Raw genomic sequence first — 20,089 nt, 5'->3', positions numbered from 1 at the left:
CGGCCCTACTTTGCCAAGAGCACCTAAACATTGTGCAGCCACAGAAGCCGAATAGCGGTTGAGCAGGTACGCAAACCTCTGATGCTGGCTGCTTTACAGGGCGGGCACCTCGTTGTTGTTTGCGAACGGTGAAGATCTGGAGAAATGTCGATGATGGTAATTAAGAACGTCCGATCTTAATTAGGTGATAATTAGGAGGTTTGATTTTGATGGAGGCTATCTGCACGCAGTTGGATACACATGCATGAATGCGACGTTCAATCAGCTCCGAACTGGCTCGCTTAGATTAATGAGACGTGATGGAAGGCCTTGGTAATATATCTTGTTGTCGGGAAGAAGAAGAAGAAGAAGAGAGAGAGAGAGAGAGAGAGAGAGAGAGAGAGAGAGAGAGAGAGAGAGAGAGAGAGAGAGAGAGAGAGAGAGAGAGAGAGAGAGAGAGAGAGAGAGAGAGCTAGCCACGGCTTGGTAGTCAAATCTGTTTGGTGCTGCAGCCTTGCTGAGTTGGATACCATCAACAGCCGTTTCATTGCGTAATTTTCCGTTCCCTGGGTAGGCGCGGACGGCATCGGCGTCAAGGAGTTACGGAAGCCGAGGAGAATCCCCTTGGCTAGGTTAGAAAGTGACAGGATCAGCTGTGACCCCTGGAGCACTGGTCCACAGCCAAGGTCTAAGCCACGCTGCGCTGACCAACAAGGGGTATCCTTTGAGGCGGTTTATACGGGGCTGCGACAGCAAGTCAGCCACTGGCGAAGGAGGAACCTCAGCAATTGACATCGAGATGGTACGTATTCCCTCCCCTGCCTTTGCCTTCTTTCCGACTTCTCTCTTTCTATCTTTTTTTTATATTATTATTATGGGTTTTATTTTATTTATTTAGATTATCACTTTTGCTCACCTTAATCAATTTGAAATCATTCTGCTTCCTTTACACTAGGTCTTGTCCATTTTGTTTACCTACCTTCCCCGGTGTCTTTCTGGCTTACCTATCTTTTGGTACGGTTGGCTGGAGTTGCACATGAGACGGGCTCCCTCAGGGCGGACGTTTCTCAAACACTTGGTTTGGGGGTTATTTATGGATGTGATTTATCTTGGCGTTAGTCCCTTTCCAATGCCGTCTGATCTGTTGGGCTGACTGTCCTGTCCTTTGGGGTTAATAACAACAGCGATGTACGGCGGGAAATACTGACAAATCCTAGCATTGGCGGTGGCGTTGGGGCTCTGGACTTTCAACCAACTCACCATAGCAAGCTAAATGGAGCACCGTATGTGTTGGCATGCACGTCTCGCAAAGCACTCATTCAATCTACCTATTGATGCTTTGGGCCGCCGCCAATCGTCTGCATACTCAGTTTCGCGTACACAACGTACGGGATAAACGAGTCTCACCGTGGCCAAAAATGGCAATTTGACATATTGCGCAATCACTATTGCCACGAAATGGGGCTAAGGCTTAAAGGCGGCACATTGCATTAACCTCTCTCTCTCTCTCTCTCTCTCTCTCTCTCTCTCTTTGAGAGATGAACTCATGTGTTGCCGTGTATTGCTAAAGCTCTTACGGTACCAGGAGGCATCCATTTAATCTTCCGCCCTGCATTGCCCGCCGCCGCCGTCGCGTAGCACTGCCACGCGACTGCTTACCACATTGGTCACCTTGCCTGTCTCAAAGCATGAGTTCCCAGCCAGCCAGCCAACCCAACCAGCCTCATTCTTGCCTCTTGTGCACGTTACGGCTCCAATTTTCCATTCCTTCGTCGTCCCAACTCCCGTGTCTCCCGCACCTTACCCATCTTCATTCCAGCTACATGCACCGACGTCTTCTTGTCCACCCATACGTAGGTACTAGACTTGTCAATTACTTGTCACTTGACCACTTTCATCACTGAGCGGGCCCGCCGTCAATCTTCAATCGATAACTCTATCTCTTTTCATTCTCGAAAACCTCCTGATCTTTCTTCTATATTTTCTATTTTTTATTCGGCTTTTCTTTTCACACCGACTCAGGCTTGCTACGTACCCTCATTAGTACCTCGACTACGAGGTACAGCCTACCCGTACTCACCACCCCGGTCGGCCATTACCGCATCCGCGCGCCCTAGGCCTTCGTCGTCTGTGCAGATCGTCCCCAATTCCACCCCCATAACACTAAAACTCTCTTCCTCCTTCCCCTTACTCGTTCACTCGTTCACTCGTTCACCTGAAGTAGCTCGAAGCCACCCTCTTTTCGGATGACCTGCTACTTGTCTACCCTCTTTCTCTTTCATATCCTCTCCTCTCATGTCCTCCTCCATCCCTCTCGCAAACCTGTCGCCCTCGTCGAGGCCATCGTATTACAAAATGCCCGAATCGCCCGCGCCCTATGCAAGGCGCTCTACACGTCCACGCCGCGGTCATTGGACGCCCTCCCTGATCGGCTCCTACGTCTTCGACTGGTTCGTCCTTGCTGTCGCTGGAGGTATTGCAACAGTACTGGGAGTCGTCGAGCCGAACAAACGCCCTTTTTCCGTTCTTGACCCCAATATCTCGTAAGCCAAGCTCCCCTCTAACACGTCTTGTCACTGACCCCATCCCGCAGCTTCCCCTTCACCGAACATGAGACAGTCCCTATGTGGCTGGCCGCCATTATCGCAGTTGGCGTCCCTATCATAATTATTGCCGCCGTATGCCTCGTTCTCGTTCCTGGAAATACTGTTCCCAAAGGAACTCCGAAGTCGCTTGTTTGGAAACGTAAACTGTGGGAGTTGCACGTTGGCTACCTTGGTCTCGCCCTCGCCCATGTCGGCGCCTTCTTCATCACTAACGGCATGAAAAACATGTTTGGAAAGCCTAGGCCCGATCTTCTGTCACGATGCCAGCCTGACTTGGACAACATTCAGAACTACATCGTTGGCGGCACTTTTCCTGGCATCACTGGTTTGACCGGCGCGACTGGCTTTGGCCAACTCGTATCAGCAAATATTTGCAAGAACACTGATTCGCACACACTTGATGATGGCTTCCGCAGCTATCCATCCGGTCACTCGAGCTCCGCCGCCGCCGGCTTGATTTATCTGTCTCTTTTCCTCGCTAGCAAGTTCGCCGTTACTGTACCTTTTGTAGCTTCGGACAACGGTGCTGAGTCTCACTCGGCCTTCCCATCTCGCCTGCAAAAGTCCGGCGTCGACTACGAGGTACTGTCTGGTGAAGGTGGTTCTTTGAACCCCGACTCGGCAGGCGCTGCCAGGAACTTGGCGGAGCACAACAAGATTGTGACTGCTGTCCGTCGCCAAGCTGCCGCCCCCCCATCTACCTTCTGACTATCGTGGTCCTCCCATGGTTCGCATCGATCTTCATCGCTGGCTCTCGCTGGTTTGACTTCCGCCATCACGGTTTCGATATTCTCTTCGGCTATATGATTGGCATCTTCACCTCCATTTTTGCATTTCGCTACTATCACCTCCCAATCCGCCAGGGTGCGGGTTGGGCCTGGGGTCCTCGAAGCCACGACAAGGCTTGGTGGTCTGGTGTCGGATCCTATAGTTATGCGACCGAGAAGGGCGACTTTATCAGGGCAGGAGACGAGGAGGAAGCATACATGTCCAGACCGGTCGCGGGTCAAGCATCATCGACTCAATACGTCAGCAAGGCCGGCTCCAATGAAGGGGCGGAGCCTGAACCCCGTTTCTAATGGCCGTATAATACGGTTCGTCGGGTTAGCACCCATTGCATTTCCAAAATGGGCACGTTGGGCATGATTGGAGTTTTAAGGTATACCACCCGCCTGGAAAAGGATTGGCGGCCTAGGGCAATGTTATTTTTGGGGTCAGGCATGGCACGCAGGTACGACCGTTACGGAATAGAATTGTGGTTACGACTTAGTTGATGCATCAAACGTCGTCCGTCGCGTGAAAAGACCCTTCAAGATGAGTATTTGATTGACTAGACGATAACCGCACCTGCAATAAAACGTGGGGCGTTCGTTTGGCGACCTAGAAATGCGGCAGCACGCACGCTAAGCTGGACAGCTATCCCAGTTGATTTAAAGTCGTACGATCATGACCAAGCACGAGGGGAGATCGTGAAAGCCATCACGTCATTATTCCGGAAGCCCGACCGAGTCTACCAAAGCAAGAAAATAGCAAACCGAGAAGAGCAAGGCGAGCCGATGACTTATCACTGCCTGTCGTATGTCACAACGGGACAAGACACAAGCCCCCTTTTGCGAGCTCGCTAGATTGCGGTACTAGCATGCCTTGTAGCCATCATGACCAGTACGAGTATCGTGCTCATGAGGTAAGAGCGCAGCGTAGTCTGCAGACCGTCGTTCCCTCGATTTCTTCAGGCCATGGCGATGCCTTCATCGGCGCCCGTCGGGCGGGCTGTATCTATGCCCTCGAACTCGACGTCGTCCTCCTCCTCAAGCACGTCCTCATCGCGGAAACCGCTGTCGACCTCCATCTTGCGTAGGCGACGACGCATCGTATCTTTTTTGTGGTGCTGCCACCTGATCAGAGCGGCTGGGGCGTGAACTTTGAAGCCGTAGACGCGCGGGATGTAACGCTCGGCACTCTTCGTAGGGATGAGGGCCGGGTAGGCCTGAAAGATGATGTTGTGGAATGAGGTGCCGAAGTAGGCGCCATCAATGGCAGCGTGGCGCGATGACTTTGGGTTGTAAATATCCTCGCAGCGGGCGCAGTAGAGCTTAACGGGCTTCATATTAGGGATGTCGGCAAGACCCATGGGGAGGAGGGGGTGCGAGTGACACATGACGCGGGGGCATTTGCCAAAGTCGGCTTTCTTATACTTTTCGAGCTAGAATGTGTATGTCAGCCGTGCTGTTCGTTCAAGGTTCCATCATCCTCTCGGTCTTCTCCTCTCTCTTCCAATCTCGTCTACGTAGACAGGGACATGAAGAACGCAAGCGAGAAATGCGCAGCATACCATCTTGGCGAGACCTCTCGTCGTAACAATGAAGCGGGCGTGTACAAGACCGTATAGATGCCTTGCGGACTTCTCTATGGTCTCCCTCATTTCGTCGTCGCAGTCCAAGTCAAAGACATCCGTGATGAGGTCCAGTGCATATTGGTAGTATTGTACTTCCGTGTTCAGTCCCGTCAAGTTGAACCGATCCGTAAGGTAATCTTCGTCGATCTCGCAGAAGTATTCGTTGCCCCGAGAGGAAATGAACTAGACGGGTATGCTGGTTAGCAGGGTCCATTCAGCGGCTTCTACGAGCAGTTGCAGGCAAACTGCGGTGATATTTGAGCCTTGATAAATCTTGCGCATAAGCGAGCGCGTTGCATCCGGCCCAGCGTCTTCGCCTCTTGGGAAACACCTTCGCGCGCAGATTGCTATCAAGGGCCTGTTTCTTGCATGCAAACCAAACTCACCCAGTCTCGCCAATAGCTCGTGTAGTCACTATCCGACTCGCTGACGAAATCGTCCATCATTGCGGAAGAAGGTGCGACTCGTACCCGTGACAAATTCTCAGATCATGGCCCAGATCCGCGAGATACTGTGGAGCGCTGCGTTCGTGGCTCTTGTGGGTATTGGAGTATTTCTGCTGTTGCAGTGCGAGAGTATGCCCGAGCCGCTGATAGATGTTGGAGTGATGGGCTGGCGATAATGTCTTCTTTTACCGTTAGTGGTGGTTGACGCCGAATCTCTGCGCTCATCTGCAGGGCGGAAAGTGGTTGGCGGGGCTGTGGTGGCACCAGGCCAGGCCAAAACCAGGAAGGGGGGAGGGGGTCGAGAAAGGTACGTACCTAACCTTTATCTTCCCAAATAGATTTGCTGTAATATCCCTGTATAAAACCATCTCATAGTGCAAGACTGGCGAAAATCCCATTGCCTGTCTCCTTCGTCCTTCGCAACACGAAGCGTTTTCAACGTCCAGATGAAAACACCATGACTATCCTATTCCTCATGCGCATGCATCTCCGCCCGCATGTCAAGAATGGCCACAAACAAAAAAGAAGAAGGGAAAAAAAAAACCCCGTGGGGGAAGGGGAGGGGGAGCGTATATGAGTCGAGAAACCCGCTGTCTCAAATGTTTGCTGCTACATATAGCATCTAGCGACCTTCCGAACTGAAGCTCGCAGTGTCGCTAACCGACTGGCCTTCTGACTCCAATTCGTCGCTCTGTTCTGCGTATTTTAGGCCCAGGCCATTGACCCCTCTACTATTTGGCACATCAAGCCGACTCATTATCCCAGTTTGGTCCTCGTTGCTCTTGGGTGTAATGTTCACCCCCTCCATGGCCTCGCGTAATGTGTCGCCCGTCTCGTCCATGGCCGCTAGGAATCGTGCCAATTCCTTGCACAAATCCCAATCACCCTCCTTCATCGCCCTTGACAGCAATCGCACGGTTTGCTCCGAAGCAGACCCTAACTCATCAAGTGTGTGGAGGATGATGAGATAGCCACCAGCAGTCTTGAGAGACCCTCGCTGAAGTGACTCTTCAAACAGCTCTTGCACCGGTGGGAGGTAAGCAAAAAGCGTTCGCCACTGTCTCACCTCTGTCTTCCTTGTGCATTGTACCACAATGTCCAAGTACTGTTTAAAAGAAGACAACAGTGACAAAACTCGGGGTAGAATTGCCTCCTCTGGGCTTGGTCCAGAATCCACTTCGTCGTCGAGAACCTTGTGGAGCAAGATTTCCAGCGCATGCGCGAAATACTCCAAGTTCTGATACTGTTCCGACAGCCTGACGGCGTCGACAGCCTTGCCTTCGGACAGGAAGAAACGCAAAATGTCGGGCAAAAATAGATGGGTCTGTTGACCGTTAGTAAAATTGTTTCTGTCGGGCAAATTGCAAACCTACCCTGATCGCGAAGCGGAAAAATGAAAAGCTGATATCCCGCCTCTGTACAAGATCGGCTTCGACCCCGAGAATTATACCCTTACTAAGAAGGGTTGAAAGAGGATAAAAGTCCAGAGGGACTGATATCGTCCTAGGTAGATCCCGTTGTGACTCAGTTGATGCTGCTCGCAACACCTCTTGTATGTCCGGCCAAAGCTTGAATTCCTGGCCATCGAAAACCCAGAGGGAGTTCCGCAGAGTTACGTCTGCACCCGCTGGCAATGGCTCTTCTGCCTGCGTAGCTATTGCGTCGAAATGCGGCTGGTCTCTCATGCTCACATGGAACTCCACGTTTTGAGCGATGACCTTCATATCATACTTCAGATTCCCTTCACTGTTAAACGATGGTTGAAGCAGTACCAATTTGGCGTCAACCAGGAATAAGACTGACGCAACAGCGACATCCTGTGACGGATCACCGTCAACGAGTTGGCTATCCGGCAAAATCCAGCTCAGCCCACGGACTCTGGCAGGCGACCGCACTATGCCGTGAAAGGCAATTTGCCCAAGCTGAACCAGCCTAATCGAGCCGCCTGTCGGTGCGAAGATGAAATGATACAGAAGATTCTCGTATGTATATACCAGCAAGGAGTCTTCTCCCGATGTGGTCACCAGAACCACCGGTGCTGGTAACGGCTGAGTGTGTAGCACTTGAGAGTTGTCGAGGGCCGTCTCCCTAGAGTAGAGGCGAAGTTCATGTGACTTGTTGGCCTCTACGGCAGCCACAAGGATATGCTGATACCAACACATGCTGCCTCTAACCTGAAATTCGTTTTCCATGGCCTCATTGGCGAACGTCTTCCAACGGCCACTGTTGACACTGTAGTGGGCCAGGCCTCGGCGCCCAGCCACAGCAACATATCGCCCATCTGGCGAAATCACGGTATGCCGAATAGGCCAATGCTGAAGAAGGTAGGCCGGAGGTACTTTTGCCGTATGCCACAAATGAGGCTCTGCAGATATGCTCGCTAGATCTGGCAGATCATAACCGCGATATATCATGACATTCGTGCTGGTCTGTAGTACCGTGCGCATGAGATTTGCCGCGTTGTAGTTACCGACCACTGCACTCCTGGCCATTTCCAGTACCCAAATTGCCTCGTGTCGACGATGTGTGATTAGTATCTCTGAGCCACTCCCGAGCCAGACGGCATCCCCTACGCCGGCGACCCAGTTCTCCCCGTTGGCCTCAATGATCGCATCGTGCGCACCAAAACTATGACTGCCGGGCTTTCCATAGACGCTCCAGGTAGCCCAGCCGTTTTCAAAGCCGGCAAATAGACAGTAACCGTCAGGGGAGTAGCTCAAAGTGGTGATCGAACCAGAGACTATCGTTGACACCGGAGTAGTGTGCGTGTGCGAAGGCGGGATGTTCCCAGCATAATCCCGAGCTGAATACACACGGATGCAGCCATCCGCGCATCCGACAGCAATCAAAGAGAACCTTGCGTTTATGACAGCTTTTTTGGCAGCTTCTTCCGGGTTGATCGGTGTATGGAAACAGTAACCCTTGAACAGCTTCTTGGGATCCGCTCCTTGAGAATTTCCGTGAGACTGGTCGCGTGGATGTAGACGCTGGACTGCATAGACTTTGCCGTCACTTGTGATCCAAGTCGATAGGTTCATAGGTCGATCATGGGTCATCTCAATAATGGTGATCTTCTTCTCCAGCCATCCCATTCGACTGATAATTTCTGTCTTGGTCTGACTGCCGCTTTGATCTGGGGTCCAGCGTATGCACTGAATAGCTGCTGGTTTGCGTGTAGCCACAACCAGTTCGTCATCCAGTGCCAAAGCGCTTTCTATGCCGGCATCGACCTTGATGACCATCCTGAAGCGGACGCTCACATCGCGCACCCCTTGGCCTTCGCCAGGACCCCAAAGATACTGATCCGGAGCTGTGTTTCCGGGCCCACCATGATGGTTTTGGCGACGTCGCTGGATATTTGCGTAACTTGGGAAGTAAGGCTTGTATACATGGGCTTCAGAGTCCGTCGCTAGCGAGTAGGTGATGAGATAACCCAGAGTTGTTCGAACGACGAAGATGGCCGAGTCTGGGCGCATTAACAGGTCGGCATTCTCGCCATATGTTGACAGGGACGACTCTGAGCGTACTACCACGGCAAGGATGACTGTAGGCTTGGAGGGTGTAAGTATGGATCGATGCGAAAAGACCGTATTCGGCACGAGGACTGACCTTGACCTGCCATATCGTCATCGATGTCAAGGTTATCACAGCAAAGAGGTGACCAGGTCGGGAGATGCGCAGCGCAAGTATCGGATCTTTTAGAGGAATGTTGGCGGTGGGCCGAGGTGACGGCCGAGTTGTTTCCGGGCTGTGGGCATCATCGTGATCAACGGATTGGATGGCAGGCGTTACGGGTGTCAGGGGAGTAGCGAGCTCTATATCTTCGTGTTGTTGGGAGTGTTGCGACTGCGCATTGAGGTACGAAGAGGACTCGACGGTTGGTCGATTGTCGAAGGGATTGGGCAGGCCATCGTGGGAGACGACAAGGTTGAACGAAGGACCAGACCTGCTGCTCGTTGCGAAGATTCTGGGGGTTCCTATGGGCCAATACATCTCGGTAAGACCCTATATCGTTGGTCAACAAGAAAGCCTCGATGCGGTGATGCCGTCGCGATGGCAGTCTTCGTCGGTTGCAGACCGGAGTCTCCTCGAGTCGGCGAGTGGGTGTCCTTTGTCGTCGTGCTAAACAATGCTTTGGTCATGGCCGCCGATGGACTTTAACTCAGAAACTTCATGTTCTTATCGACTGTGGCCTATCGAAAAATTACAGCATGCGGTGCGGAATAAGGAGAACAGCCGATGGAGGGAGATTGGAGAAGCTGGTCAACAACCTGGGATGCGCATCATGGCCCCGAGGAGCTTCTGGCCGACGGCGGGAGGAGAGCTTGCGAAGTTGTTAGCGTTTAGGGGGTGGGTGGACCAGTGCTGCGCTACCCGGTCTTGAGCTTCCACCTGGAAGCTCCGTCCCCGCTATGTGCCCGTGTAGCCAAAGGATTGTGCATGGCCGAGCTGGCCGAACTGACTTATGTAAGCATGCACTTTCCTCCATACTTGGCAACTGGTCTAGGCCAGGAACAACAGCCAACCGAGCCCCACTAAACGCGTCTCGTCCACCACAGTGCAGCGTCTTTATTCAAGCTGGAGAGCTGCATACTTACCTACCTACCCTACCTATGTAGCAGTACCGCATTCGACGTCGTTTCCTACCTAGTTAAGCATAGAGATTGGCGCTGGCTTCCATGCGATTATTCATAATTACCTAATCAAGCGCCCAACTTCCTGCTCAGAAAGCTGTGTATTCAACTTGGGTTCATTGTCTTGGCTTTGGGCTAGCCGACTCGCAGTGTTACCCGACCTAAGTGACAGCCTTCTGTTCAACGAGCAGCTCGTACTGATCAGCCTCTTGCGCGCCTTCATTGAGAGCAAGTAAGTCGAAGCTAAACACCGATGCGGGCCCGTTGCGGATTTGTCTGGTTTATTCACAAGCACCAACACAAGCTTAATCTTGATCTGCTCTGGTTGAGACAGATAGTCATCAACTATCACCATGCCGCCTCCTCGGACACGGCTTAGTCTCTCTAAGGAGAGGTTCCCTGCCTATTTGACCAACCTCAAGAGTCAGCCTTACCATGATCCGAGCTCGAGTTCTAGAGGGCAAATGTGCGTTACCACCCCCTTGCAAGAAAAAGCTTGGGTCGATTTTGCTGAACATTCGTAAAGCATCCGATCGATTGCCTGGAACCCTTTGGGAACCCTGGTTGCTACAGGATCATCGGATAAGACCCTGCGTGTTTGTATGTGGCATTATGGGGATTTGTTTAAGCTCATGAAGCAGCGAGGCTGACCCTTTCCGCCTGTGTAGGGAACCCGGAGAAGCCAAATGTACGCTTCTCGACCGACCTTAAGGGCCATTCCGCTGCCATTGAAAGGGTTGCTTTCAACCCGGTAAAGGATGCCGAGTTGTGCAGTGTCAGCAACGATGGAGTCGTCAAGTTTTGGGATGTTCGATCCAAGACCTGCATCAATGAGATCAAGGGGTTGGGAGATGCCTTCACTCTTGTTTGGGCACCCGACGGACAGTCATTGGTGGTTGGAAATAAGGTTTGTCGCCTCAATATTCTAATACCATAAGGCTCGACGCTCACACTTACTCTAGGCGGACAACATCTTTGTATTGTCGCCGACCCAGCCGATACCCATCGCATCGCATCAGCAACCCACCCAGACGAACCAGATTTCTTTCTGTTGGAGCGGCGAGAAGATCTTTCTCACGACCGGCGAGGGCAGAACCCGGATCTTGACGTATCCGAATTTCAAACCCGCTTTTCAGTTCAACCATGACGATGAGTCCAAAGAGTTCGCTCTAAACGGCCATACTTCGTCTTGCCTATCAGTTGAACTGCAGCCAACAGGACGCTATCTTGCTACTGGTGGTTCGGACTCTATCATTTCTTTGTGGGATACGACAGATTGGATTTGCCAGCGCACCATTACTAGCATGATTGGTCCAGTACGGTCTCTCAGTGAGTTCTTTGGGAGCTCTCGTGTTGCGACTATAGCCCTGACTGCAAACCAGGTTTCACGTTCGATGGTAACTTCTTGGTGGGAGGCAGCGACGAAGGTGAGCAGGACAACGCCTATCTTTCAGGATGAAATTGAAGAGACTAACCGCGCATTGCTAGGCCCTGGGCTGGACGTTAGACATACCGAGTCAGGAGACCATGTTCACTCCTTTAAGACAGCTGGACCTTGTCCGGTTGTATCTTGGGCCCCGACGAAGTACTGTCTGGCCTACAGCGATTTGGGCATTCTTCGCATCGTCGGGGTGGACGCTGAGAAGAAATAGGCTTACAAAACATGACTGTTCGTCGGCCATTTGGTGCAAGTGTTGGTTCACGAAACATGAAAGCTGGCCGAGGATCGGTAAGCCAGCTTTTGAGGAGCTTGACCGAGGCTGGAAAGGGCTTTTCAGGCTGGCCTGGGCAAAGCCTTCATTGGCTGATATCGAAGACTATTCGGCAGCTGAAGGTCAAGACGACTGGTAGTATTTCTAGATAGGGTTGGGAGGTATGACAAGGTAGCCTTGATCTGCAAGAACGATGGAGCCGAAGAAGCAAAGAATAGGGTCGCAAAGTCAGCACGGCCCAACCTGAAGCCGAATTGAGCGATGAGTGAGAGTAGGCGAAGGGGGTGTGACATGGCGGTGGTCTTCAACGGTACCTATGCTAAGCTTTGTCGCTGTCGTAGCGGTGCTGGATGTCGATAGATTGCAGTATCAACATCAAACATTGTGACATGGTGAAGGTTCGAGCAATGCTCGTCTGCAGTCGCCATGGCAAGCAAAAGATGATGGGGGAGTGAAATGAGTTGGGAAGGATCCGCAAGTTCGCACATGACCTACGCGTTACACATCATGCTGCCTGTAGGCATTTGTAATACATGCAACGGGCGGACAAAGACAGGAGACTGAACTCCTTGGGCATTCGATTTGTCGAGACAAGGTGTCTGAGGGGAATTATGTGAGTGTGAGTGTATGTGGTTTACAGGGAAATTAGGATCAAATGGAACGGGTGCGTCCATTCAGCAACGGCAGCGGTCAGGGTCGCGGACAGTCATACTAGGTTGATGGGCCTGAGTTGCGTGTGCAGGCGTTTGCCTAGGTAGGTAGGGCTGGTATTCTGACCCTGTGCTTTACACGTGCGTGACTGCGAATACCGGCCTCGGAGCATACTGCTATGTAAATAAGTCGAGGCCAGTCTGGCAACAGTGGTCAATAAGATTTCCCAATAATAGCAGGGAAACCTTCGGCCAGTGGGCGATGATACAAGTAAATTGTAGACGTCCTCCCCTTTTCTCATAAGCGTTATTTCTCGTATAGTATCGGGCGGAAAGACCTGCGATTTGCTACGTAATAGTTTGGGACATGCTCGACTGAACTCGCGATATGCACAATCCCACAAACAAGAGTCTAAAGGAGTCTAATACCAAATCGAGTAGGTTAGTGAACGAGAGTTGGTAAGAAGGGCGGAGGGCGACGGGCTTGTGCGGCCCCGTCAACCCACCTACGTATCTGGTGCTGCTGAGATGACAACGGTCTAGTTCTACCGTAATAATGAGTAGTTGTTATACCGCACATGCGGGGGGGGGGGCTTTTGCCTTCATCCGATGCAACCCTGGGTCTTCGCTTATAGGCAGGCAGGGTCTTCCTTTGGGCAGGTAGGTACAACGCTATGTACCTATTCGTACCGAGGTACTATAATACACCTAAATATCTAGGCGCTCCCTCTTGAGGTCACATAGGTACACAATAATAATGACACAGTCAGAAAAACAGACCATGAGTATAAATGCCCAATACCCAGCACAATAGTACCTATGCGCACATCACTTCTCTACGATAGGCAGTAACGAGTCCAAAGAGAAGAAGGGAGAAGGCCGAGTGCCAAGGTGCCTCCCTCCATGAGGTTTACGCATGCCCATTCGCAGGTTATCTACCGTGTGCCACGCCAGGGGATCCATGCCAACTCTATGTTATTAATCATTTCCTCAGCCGCAAAGGGAATGGTGGTGACCCAGTCCATGCTGCTTGGTACGGATTAGGTACTATACCTACCTAGGCATGTACCACTCTCCATACTACCTAGGTAGGTACGTCCCTAGCATCTGTACTCACTACGGAGTACACTGCACTTTATTGCGCTGCTCACCGCGCTGGGTTGTGCTGCGCTGGGTGCCCATCATGTGTCTTGTCAGTCCCAATCCCTCTCGCCCACATCTAGGACTAGTTTTATATAGTATTACTTACTCTCCATCACCCCCATCCTTCGTACTACTGGTTCGCTCAATTCACTTTCTTCTTCGACCCGGCAACGTCTTCAACAACGCAACGACTCTCAAACGCACTTTCCTAATCGCCTGGTCAATTTTCAAGTGCTCCATGACGTTCCATACCCTGTGCCTCGCCGAGCAGCCCCTCCCGTAAGCCATCACTGCACCTTTGGCCGCTGCGACACTTATCGCCGTCCGCCCTACCCGCAAAAGAGGCTCTTGGCTCGCTATCCGACCTCTGCCAGTCAGATCCCCATTATCTCTGCGTCTTCTCCAAGATCTTCCACGCCAAAAACCCTCTTGATAGCCAAATTTCGATCTGTGCTTGGAACTGTTACAGACCGACGATACCCGTCAATATCGAGCATGTCGTCAAGTACGCCTACGCCTCCAGACACGAACGGCGCCAGTTCCCACAAGCGAGCCCGAAGCCCAGGCGCCGATTCCAACGGTAGAGAAGCAATCGACAACAACAGTGTACCCAAGCCGAAGCGCCTAGCATGTATGATCTGCCGGAAGCGCAAGTTGAAATGCGACGGAGTCCGGCCGAGCTGCAGCACCTGCGCCAGGCTGGGTCATACTTGCGCATACGATGAAGTTCGTAGGAAAAGCGGCCCTAAGCGGGGATATGTCAAAGCCCTTGAGGAACGTTTGAGTGAGCACTCCCGTCCTGCGCCTTGCTCATCTGTACTTTGCACTGTTCTCAAGCTTGCTCGTCTATTGTTTCCTTTCTTCAAGTGCCCCCCCTGACTGACTGAACGTGTTTGCGCCCCTCCGTAGAACAAGTAGAGACACTTCTCAAAACCCAAGACCCCCCAACGGCATCCGTCGAGCCCTCCAGAACCATGCCTCAGGGCCTGGATACTGCTGCTCCGAACCGCAACCAAAACGCTGTTGCGCCGACGACGAGCTATAGCATGCCCAATCCTTCTCTCGGTCTTGGCGTCGACCATGCCGCGGACCGATGGCACTTCGAGGGCGAATCTTCTCCCCAGATCCAGAATGTTGCTGCTCCGCCCATGGAGGATTTCAACTTCAACTCCAATATGACAATGGGCATGAACAATGCAGGAAGTAACTTCACCTGGGAAATGATTGGGCTAGGCCTCGAGGAGCCTCTTCCACCTCAGGAAACCATCGATGAGCTGTCAGTGCTGCAAACATGCTGTATCCGTCATCTCGGACTAACATGCACTTTGCAGCCATCAAATCTACTTCGAAAAGATCCACCCCTCACTGCCTATGATTCATAAATACAGATACCTAGCAGCTATGAACCTGTAGGATGACCACTTTTCTACAGAACTGCCCGTGTCACGCCGTGTCGGCGCAACAGCAAGCTGACTGACGCACTTTACAGGGCTCCGAACCAACGGCCTCCGATTGCGCTCAGGTATGCTATATGGACCCTGGCATGCTCCATCACAGAGAAGTACTTCGACCTCAAAGATCTCTTCTATCAAAGAGCTCGAAAGTATGTCGAGGGAGATTACATTAAAGGCTATGGAGAGCATATGATTTCAGTGGCCCATGCTCAGACACATGTGCTGCTGGCCTCCTACGAGTTCAAAATGATGTACTTTCCCCGAGCTTGGATGAATACCGGATCTGCTGTGCGCCTCTGTCAAATGTGAGTTGATGGCTTATTTATTTTGGAGTTCTGAAACCATAGCTAAAGTTTGCTAGGATGGGTTTGCACCGACTTGACGGGGCTGGTCTGGATGTCAAACAGTGTCTCCCGCCGCCACGAGACTGGACCGAGCGCGAGGAGAGGCGGCGTACCTTTTGGATGGCTTTTTGCGAGGACCGTTACGCAAGCATTGGTACTGGATGGCCGATGACAGTCGACGAGAAGGACATCATGACAAACTTGCCCTGTTCGGAAGAGGCGTTCGAAATGAGCCGACCTGAGCAGACGCAATCTCTGCAGGACTGCATGAGCCCATCCGGAGCGGGCAAGCTCTCTTCTTTTGGCGGCATCGTGCTAATGGCATGTCTCTTCGGCCGAAACCTGATCCATCTACATCGTCCCGACATCGATGATCGGGACCACGACCTCAACGGCGAGTTCTGGAAACGGCATCGGAACATGGACAACATCCTACTTAACACGTCCCTCTGCCTGCCGTCTTACCTCAAGCTACCCGTGGGTCTTTCCAACCCCAATATCGTCTTTACCAACATGAGCATCCACACGTCAACGATCTGTCTGCACCAAGCCGCGATCTTTAAAGCCGACAAGAATAGACTTCCCTCGTCAGTCAGCGCAGAAAGCAAGGTGCGGTGCATTACGGCGGCCAACGAGATTGCGAGCATCATGAGGATGATCTCGCATATGGATCTTTCAGCAGTAAGTTATTGTACACCTTGATGACACAACAGCTACTAACACGTTCCAGATGAACCCATTCATATCATTCTGTCTGTACGTAGCCGCAAGAGTGTTCGTCCAGTATCTCAAAAGCCGGCCCGAAGATAGCCAAACTGCCGACTCGCTCCGATTTCTCCTCTCTGCCATGAATGCGCTCAAGAGACGAAACCCCCTCACGGAGTCTTTCCTCGTCCAGCTGGACGTGGACCTGGAAGCTCTTGCGATGAGGATACCAAAACTCAAGACGGCATTCCCACGAAGTGGTGAAAGTGTGCGTATCCTCCCTCCCTCCAGATGACTTGCATCTGATCTGACTTGTTTTAGCCGGGTTCGAATGCTGGCGGGACCAAGGGGCCCATCTGTGACGACCCCGAGGGTGTACAGGGTATCATGTCATACCGCAACGAGTGCCACTTTATGAAGATCGTGGAGGACGACGGGAACCCTGCCACCGCCCCAAACATTGTCGAGCCCGGCCAAACGGGTGATGCTGCTTCCAGCTCTGTATCGACTGGCTTCGGCGGTCAGAATTGGTTGTCTGCGGAACACGGCGTGCCGTATGGCGCAAACAACGCGTATAGTATTCCCATGCATGGGAACGCGTTGACGCCGAGCTCCGGCTCCATGTACGACAAGTCGGCGTCGAGCAGTGGGCGCTTGACGGGGCTGGGACAGAGCGAAAGCAGTGGGGACAATAATATGTCGGGATCGCCCGACGGCGACAACTCCTCTAATCGGCCGACCCCGAATTCAAGTTCGTCAGATCAGCGAGTGAACATGACGGCGGGGGGTATCGAAGGGTCCGGCCAGAACTCGTTCGAAGTCGGTCCGGCAACGGCGCAACAGAACATAAACCCGCGTGGGGATACAGATGAAAACGCAAACTATTTCAACAGCACAAGTGCGTTCGATATTCGGACCGGGCTGACGCCGAATCCGCGATTTTCGATACCCGATACACCGGGGGCGGACTTTGGGATGTCGACTGGATGGGGTGACGTACAAGGACAAGCTGGCATGACGCCTGGGGCCGAGGGGGTATTGCGATCCCTAATGAACATGGGCCCGATGGATGCTATGGACCTTTCATCGTGGGATGCAGCAAATTAAATCAGGTGAGCTTGAATGGTTTACGGTGTTTGGGATCCAGGGCTCAAGAGCCAAACAAAATAGCGACGAGCTCATGCTATCACATTAATCAATGAATGCTTATTCAATTGTCGCCTTGCGGCTTTTGAACATGTACAGCCCGTGGGTTGCACAAACCTACACGTCGATACGCCAGTTTGGATGAGACAAATCATAGGGATTACAAACGGACCCACACGACTCTATCTGACCTTGGACCCCGAAGTTCTGGGGCACTTGATTTTGCCGAGTGAGAGGCACGTGCCTTGAACCGATGATGTATGCTTTGATCCTTCCGTACAATCTTGTGTTGAGAAGTTCGTCCATCAACTTTTGAAGATGAGACGTACCGCATCCAATGACCAGAGCTCTCCCAGGCCTCGCCAGGCGGCCCGTGCGCAGATTACCGCCTCGTCGCCCTCCCGCCCAACGTCCATCCACTTGCGTGTATCTTACCCCGGCCACTGCGGTAAAGCCCAGCAGGACCGGGCAGTGGTTCATGGAATGCACCACGCATTAAAGCAGCAACACAGCGGCACCTCTAACCCCCAATGCAGCAAATGCCACCAGGGGCTCCGGCGTCACCCTTCGAAGTCCGTACGGCTAGCAGTGGTGCAGTCGTGTCCTCCTCCCCGCACGGGGGTCCCCGCCCTGGCGCACCACAACAGCAGCAGCAGGACTTCCGTGTCCCGTCACCGGCAGCGTCGGACGACGCCGGCGATGGCGGTACTGTGACCGTAGCCCACTTCCGTTCCGGTTCCGGCCCTAGCCCCGATACTGCGATCGACATGTCCGGAATTGAGGCTCCAGGGCCGATCTTTCATCCGGATCTCATGCGGGGTCAGGAAGCGCACTTGCCGTCCGCCGGGGGCGAGCACGACGGGCAGCACCAGCATGCCGTCGTGCCGTGTGCGATCGGGTCTCTCGGGCAACTAAGGCGGCCAGCTCACGCGCAGCAGGCTGATCATGACCAGGCCATGCAGATTCCAGATCAACACGGTCAATTCGGCATCTTGGCGCCGGGTCCCGCGATCCCTGATCCGAGTGCCGCCGGGATGGAAGAGTCACTCATTGGGCCCAGCGGCTTTGTTCCCATAGACGGCACTACTGCTCCCGGCTGGCGGCCACACGGTAGTCTCCTCAGCAGTAAATGGGTCATAGATCCTCCGAATCTCCAAGAGTGGCGCCAGAAGCTGTTCGACGCAGACGGCCTCATCATACTTACTCATGAACAGTAAGCTCTCATCATACATAGGCCCGAGCACTTACGGTCTGCGTATTTCTACTGATGCCTAAGTGCCCAGATTCGAGGCCTATTTCCCACACGTAGACAATGTCTACTCCCACAGATCAACTCAAACGTACAAGAAGAAGCCTTTCATCTCGCATTACTGGGATTGCCGTCTCAAGGGCCGACCACCCGGAACCAAGAAATCGGACGACCCTAACAAGAAGCGTCGCAACCGCGTGTCGCGCAAGCTCAACCTCTGCGATGTCAAGATCAAGATCACCGAGTACTTCCCTGGCGCAACGCTCCATGATGTTGACGAAGGCACTTACGTGCCACTCAATGGGGGGCAGGCCCTCAATGGCGCGCACACCATCCTCTCACCTTCTGGCGAGAGGGAACTGCGCGTCGCACCTGCTACGCCGGACAATCTGCCTACGCCAGGACAGAAGTTCTGGACGATCCAGAGGGTGAATGGGCATATAAGCATCAGCGGTATTCCCGGGCCACATCAGCATACCCTGGCAAAGAGCGATGAGGTGAAACGGAATAGCATCCAGCGGTATCTAGCCAAACATAAGAATGAACTGACAAAGGTGGGTCCTTAGACGCCGCTCATGCGCTCCATAGCTTGATAAACTTACTTGGTGGCTGTAGAGCGACGGACCTAAGAAGGCGACTGGAAAGGCTCATTGGACCATCAAGAGACACGAAAAGCAGAGCGATCTGAAGTTATATTCGGCATGTTATTGGTTTGTCTCTCACGTACATCTTTTGGTTTCCAATGATGCCTCGCTGACTCGCCTCTCACCAGCCCCTTTTCTCACCGCGTCTGGATCGCCCTCGAAGCAAAGGGGCTCCAGTATCAATATTGCGAAGAGGATCCGTACAGGTCGTCCGCATCACAGGAGCTTCTGGAAGCCAACCCACGGGGAACAGTACCTGCCATACGGCAGGGAGACTGGGCATGCGCGGACAGCGATGTTATATTGGAATATGTGGGCCCATTGCTTTGTTTCAAGTTATTCCGACATGTCCAGACTGACGACCATGTTTGTACCAGCTTGAAGAGATGGACTGTAACATCCCATTGTTTCCTTCGGACGCAAAGCTCCGCGCAAATTGTAGACAATGGATAGGTCACGTTTGTCATCCCCTCCTCGATCCCCTCTTACCTATACAAACGAAGCCCACTTATGCCATTATAGATAAACTCCCGCTTGGTCCCGGCCTTCTACCGACTTCTACGTTATCCGGACCCAGCTCAACAACCGCAGAACATTGAAAGGCTGCAGGAGGCTATCAAGGATCTCGTCCTCGCAGCCGATGAGGAGGGGCCCTTTTTCCTCGGCAGCAGCCTGTCCCTCGTCGACGTCCACTTCGCTCCTTTCGCTGTCCGCCTCTCGCGCATCCTACAGCCCCGCTGTGGTTGGACAGCCCCTACGCCGGGATTACGTTGGGCTAGATGGCTTGACGCGTTAGAGAGCAATGTGCACGTCAAGGCTACGACGAGCGGGAGGGACTTGTACGTTGATACTGTCGAGCCTTTGCAGATTGCTCTGGATCCGGAGGGTACTTGTGTATTTGATGCTCTGCACGGTCCGGAGATAAATGTGGAGGCAGCAAGTAGGCAATCCTAACAGCATGTCCGCATTTGGCAAGTGACTG

General features: G+C 52.8%; 6 protein-coding genes across 6 annotated transcripts; 4 read left to right on the top strand and 2 right to left on the bottom strand.

The window, feature by feature from the left end:
- Nucleotides 1-2,334: 2,334 nt before the first annotated feature.
- On the top strand, nucleotides 2,335-3,664 carry LY79DRAFT_587167 (PAP2 superfamily protein; the record flags this gene model as incomplete). Its single annotated transcript, XM_060560736.1, has 3 exons — nucleotides 2,335-2,522; nucleotides 2,573-3,172; nucleotides 3,268-3,664. The coding sequence occupies 3 exons, from the start codon at nucleotides 2,335-2,337 to the stop codon at nucleotides 3,662-3,664; spliced, it is 1,185 nt and encodes a 394-aa protein (XP_060418817.1).
- A 650-nt stretch (nucleotides 3,665-4,314) lies between these two features.
- On the bottom strand, nucleotides 4,315-5,262 carry LY79DRAFT_506807 (casein kinase II regulatory subunit; the record flags this gene model as incomplete). The annotated part of the gene is made up of 3 exons (XM_060553758.1): nucleotides 4,315-4,788; nucleotides 4,918-5,163; nucleotides 5,227-5,262. 3 exons carry the CDS (start codon nucleotides 5,260-5,262, stop codon nucleotides 4,315-4,317), a joined length of 756 nt encoding a protein of 251 aa, XP_060418816.1.
- A 737-nt stretch (nucleotides 5,263-5,999) lies between these two features.
- On the bottom strand, nucleotides 6,000-9,796 carry LY79DRAFT_646951 (RIC1-domain-containing protein). Its single transcript, XM_060562477.1, has 3 exons — nucleotides 9,036-9,796; nucleotides 6,800-8,977; nucleotides 6,000-6,750 (listed from the first exon to the last, which is right to left on the bottom strand). The coding sequence occupies exons 1-3, from the start codon at nucleotides 9,417-9,419 to the stop codon at nucleotides 6,049-6,051; spliced, it is 3,264 nt and encodes a 1,087-aa protein (XP_060418815.1). The 5' UTR covers nucleotides 9,420-9,796; the 3' UTR covers nucleotides 6,000-6,048.
- A 471-nt stretch (nucleotides 9,797-10,267) lies between these two features.
- Nucleotides 10,268-11,773, top strand: LY79DRAFT_327781 (WD domain-containing protein). Its single transcript, XM_060552476.1, has 6 exons — nucleotides 10,268-10,526; nucleotides 10,587-10,660; nucleotides 10,729-10,967; nucleotides 11,023-11,389; nucleotides 11,443-11,487; nucleotides 11,549-11,773. The coding sequence occupies exons 1-6, from the start codon at nucleotides 10,414-10,416 to the stop codon at nucleotides 11,710-11,712; spliced, it is 1,002 nt and encodes a 333-aa protein (XP_060418814.1). The 5' UTR covers nucleotides 10,268-10,413; the 3' UTR covers nucleotides 11,713-11,773.
- Nucleotides 11,774-13,679: 1,906 nt separating this feature from the next.
- On the top strand, nucleotides 13,680-17,448 carry LY79DRAFT_624526 (fungal-specific transcription factor domain-containing protein). Its single transcript, XM_060562084.1, has 7 exons — nucleotides 13,680-14,349; nucleotides 14,475-14,841; nucleotides 14,897-14,974; nucleotides 15,055-15,324; nucleotides 15,381-16,044; nucleotides 16,094-16,336; nucleotides 16,390-17,448. Exons 1-7 carry the CDS (start codon nucleotides 14,061-14,063, stop codon nucleotides 17,173-17,175), a joined length of 2,697 nt encoding a protein of 898 aa, XP_060418813.1. The 5' UTR covers nucleotides 13,680-14,060; the 3' UTR covers nucleotides 17,176-17,448.
- Nucleotides 17,449-17,744: 296 nt separating this feature from the next.
- LY79DRAFT_506918 (glutathione S-transferase domain-containing protein) lies at nucleotides 17,745-20,061 on the top strand (the record flags this gene model as incomplete). The annotated part of the gene is made up of 6 exons (XM_060553770.1): nucleotides 17,745-18,427; nucleotides 18,498-19,017; nucleotides 19,079-19,173; nucleotides 19,236-19,419; nucleotides 19,485-19,565; nucleotides 19,630-20,061. The coding sequence occupies 6 exons, from the start codon at nucleotides 17,745-17,747 to the stop codon at nucleotides 20,059-20,061; spliced, it is 1,995 nt and encodes a 664-aa protein (XP_060418812.1).
- Between the last annotated feature and the right edge of the window lie 28 nt (nucleotides 20,062-20,089).

This window comes from Colletotrichum navitas (assembly GCF_030913465.1).
Source record: "Colletotrichum navitas strain CBS 125086 chromosome Unknown LY79scaffold_6, whole genome shotgun sequence".
NCBI classification, from domain to species: domain Eukaryota; kingdom Fungi; phylum Ascomycota; class Sordariomycetes; order Glomerellales; family Glomerellaceae; genus Colletotrichum; species Colletotrichum navitas.
Note: the sequence above shows the minus strand (reverse complement) of the source record. Positions and strands in the feature narration are given on the sequence as shown.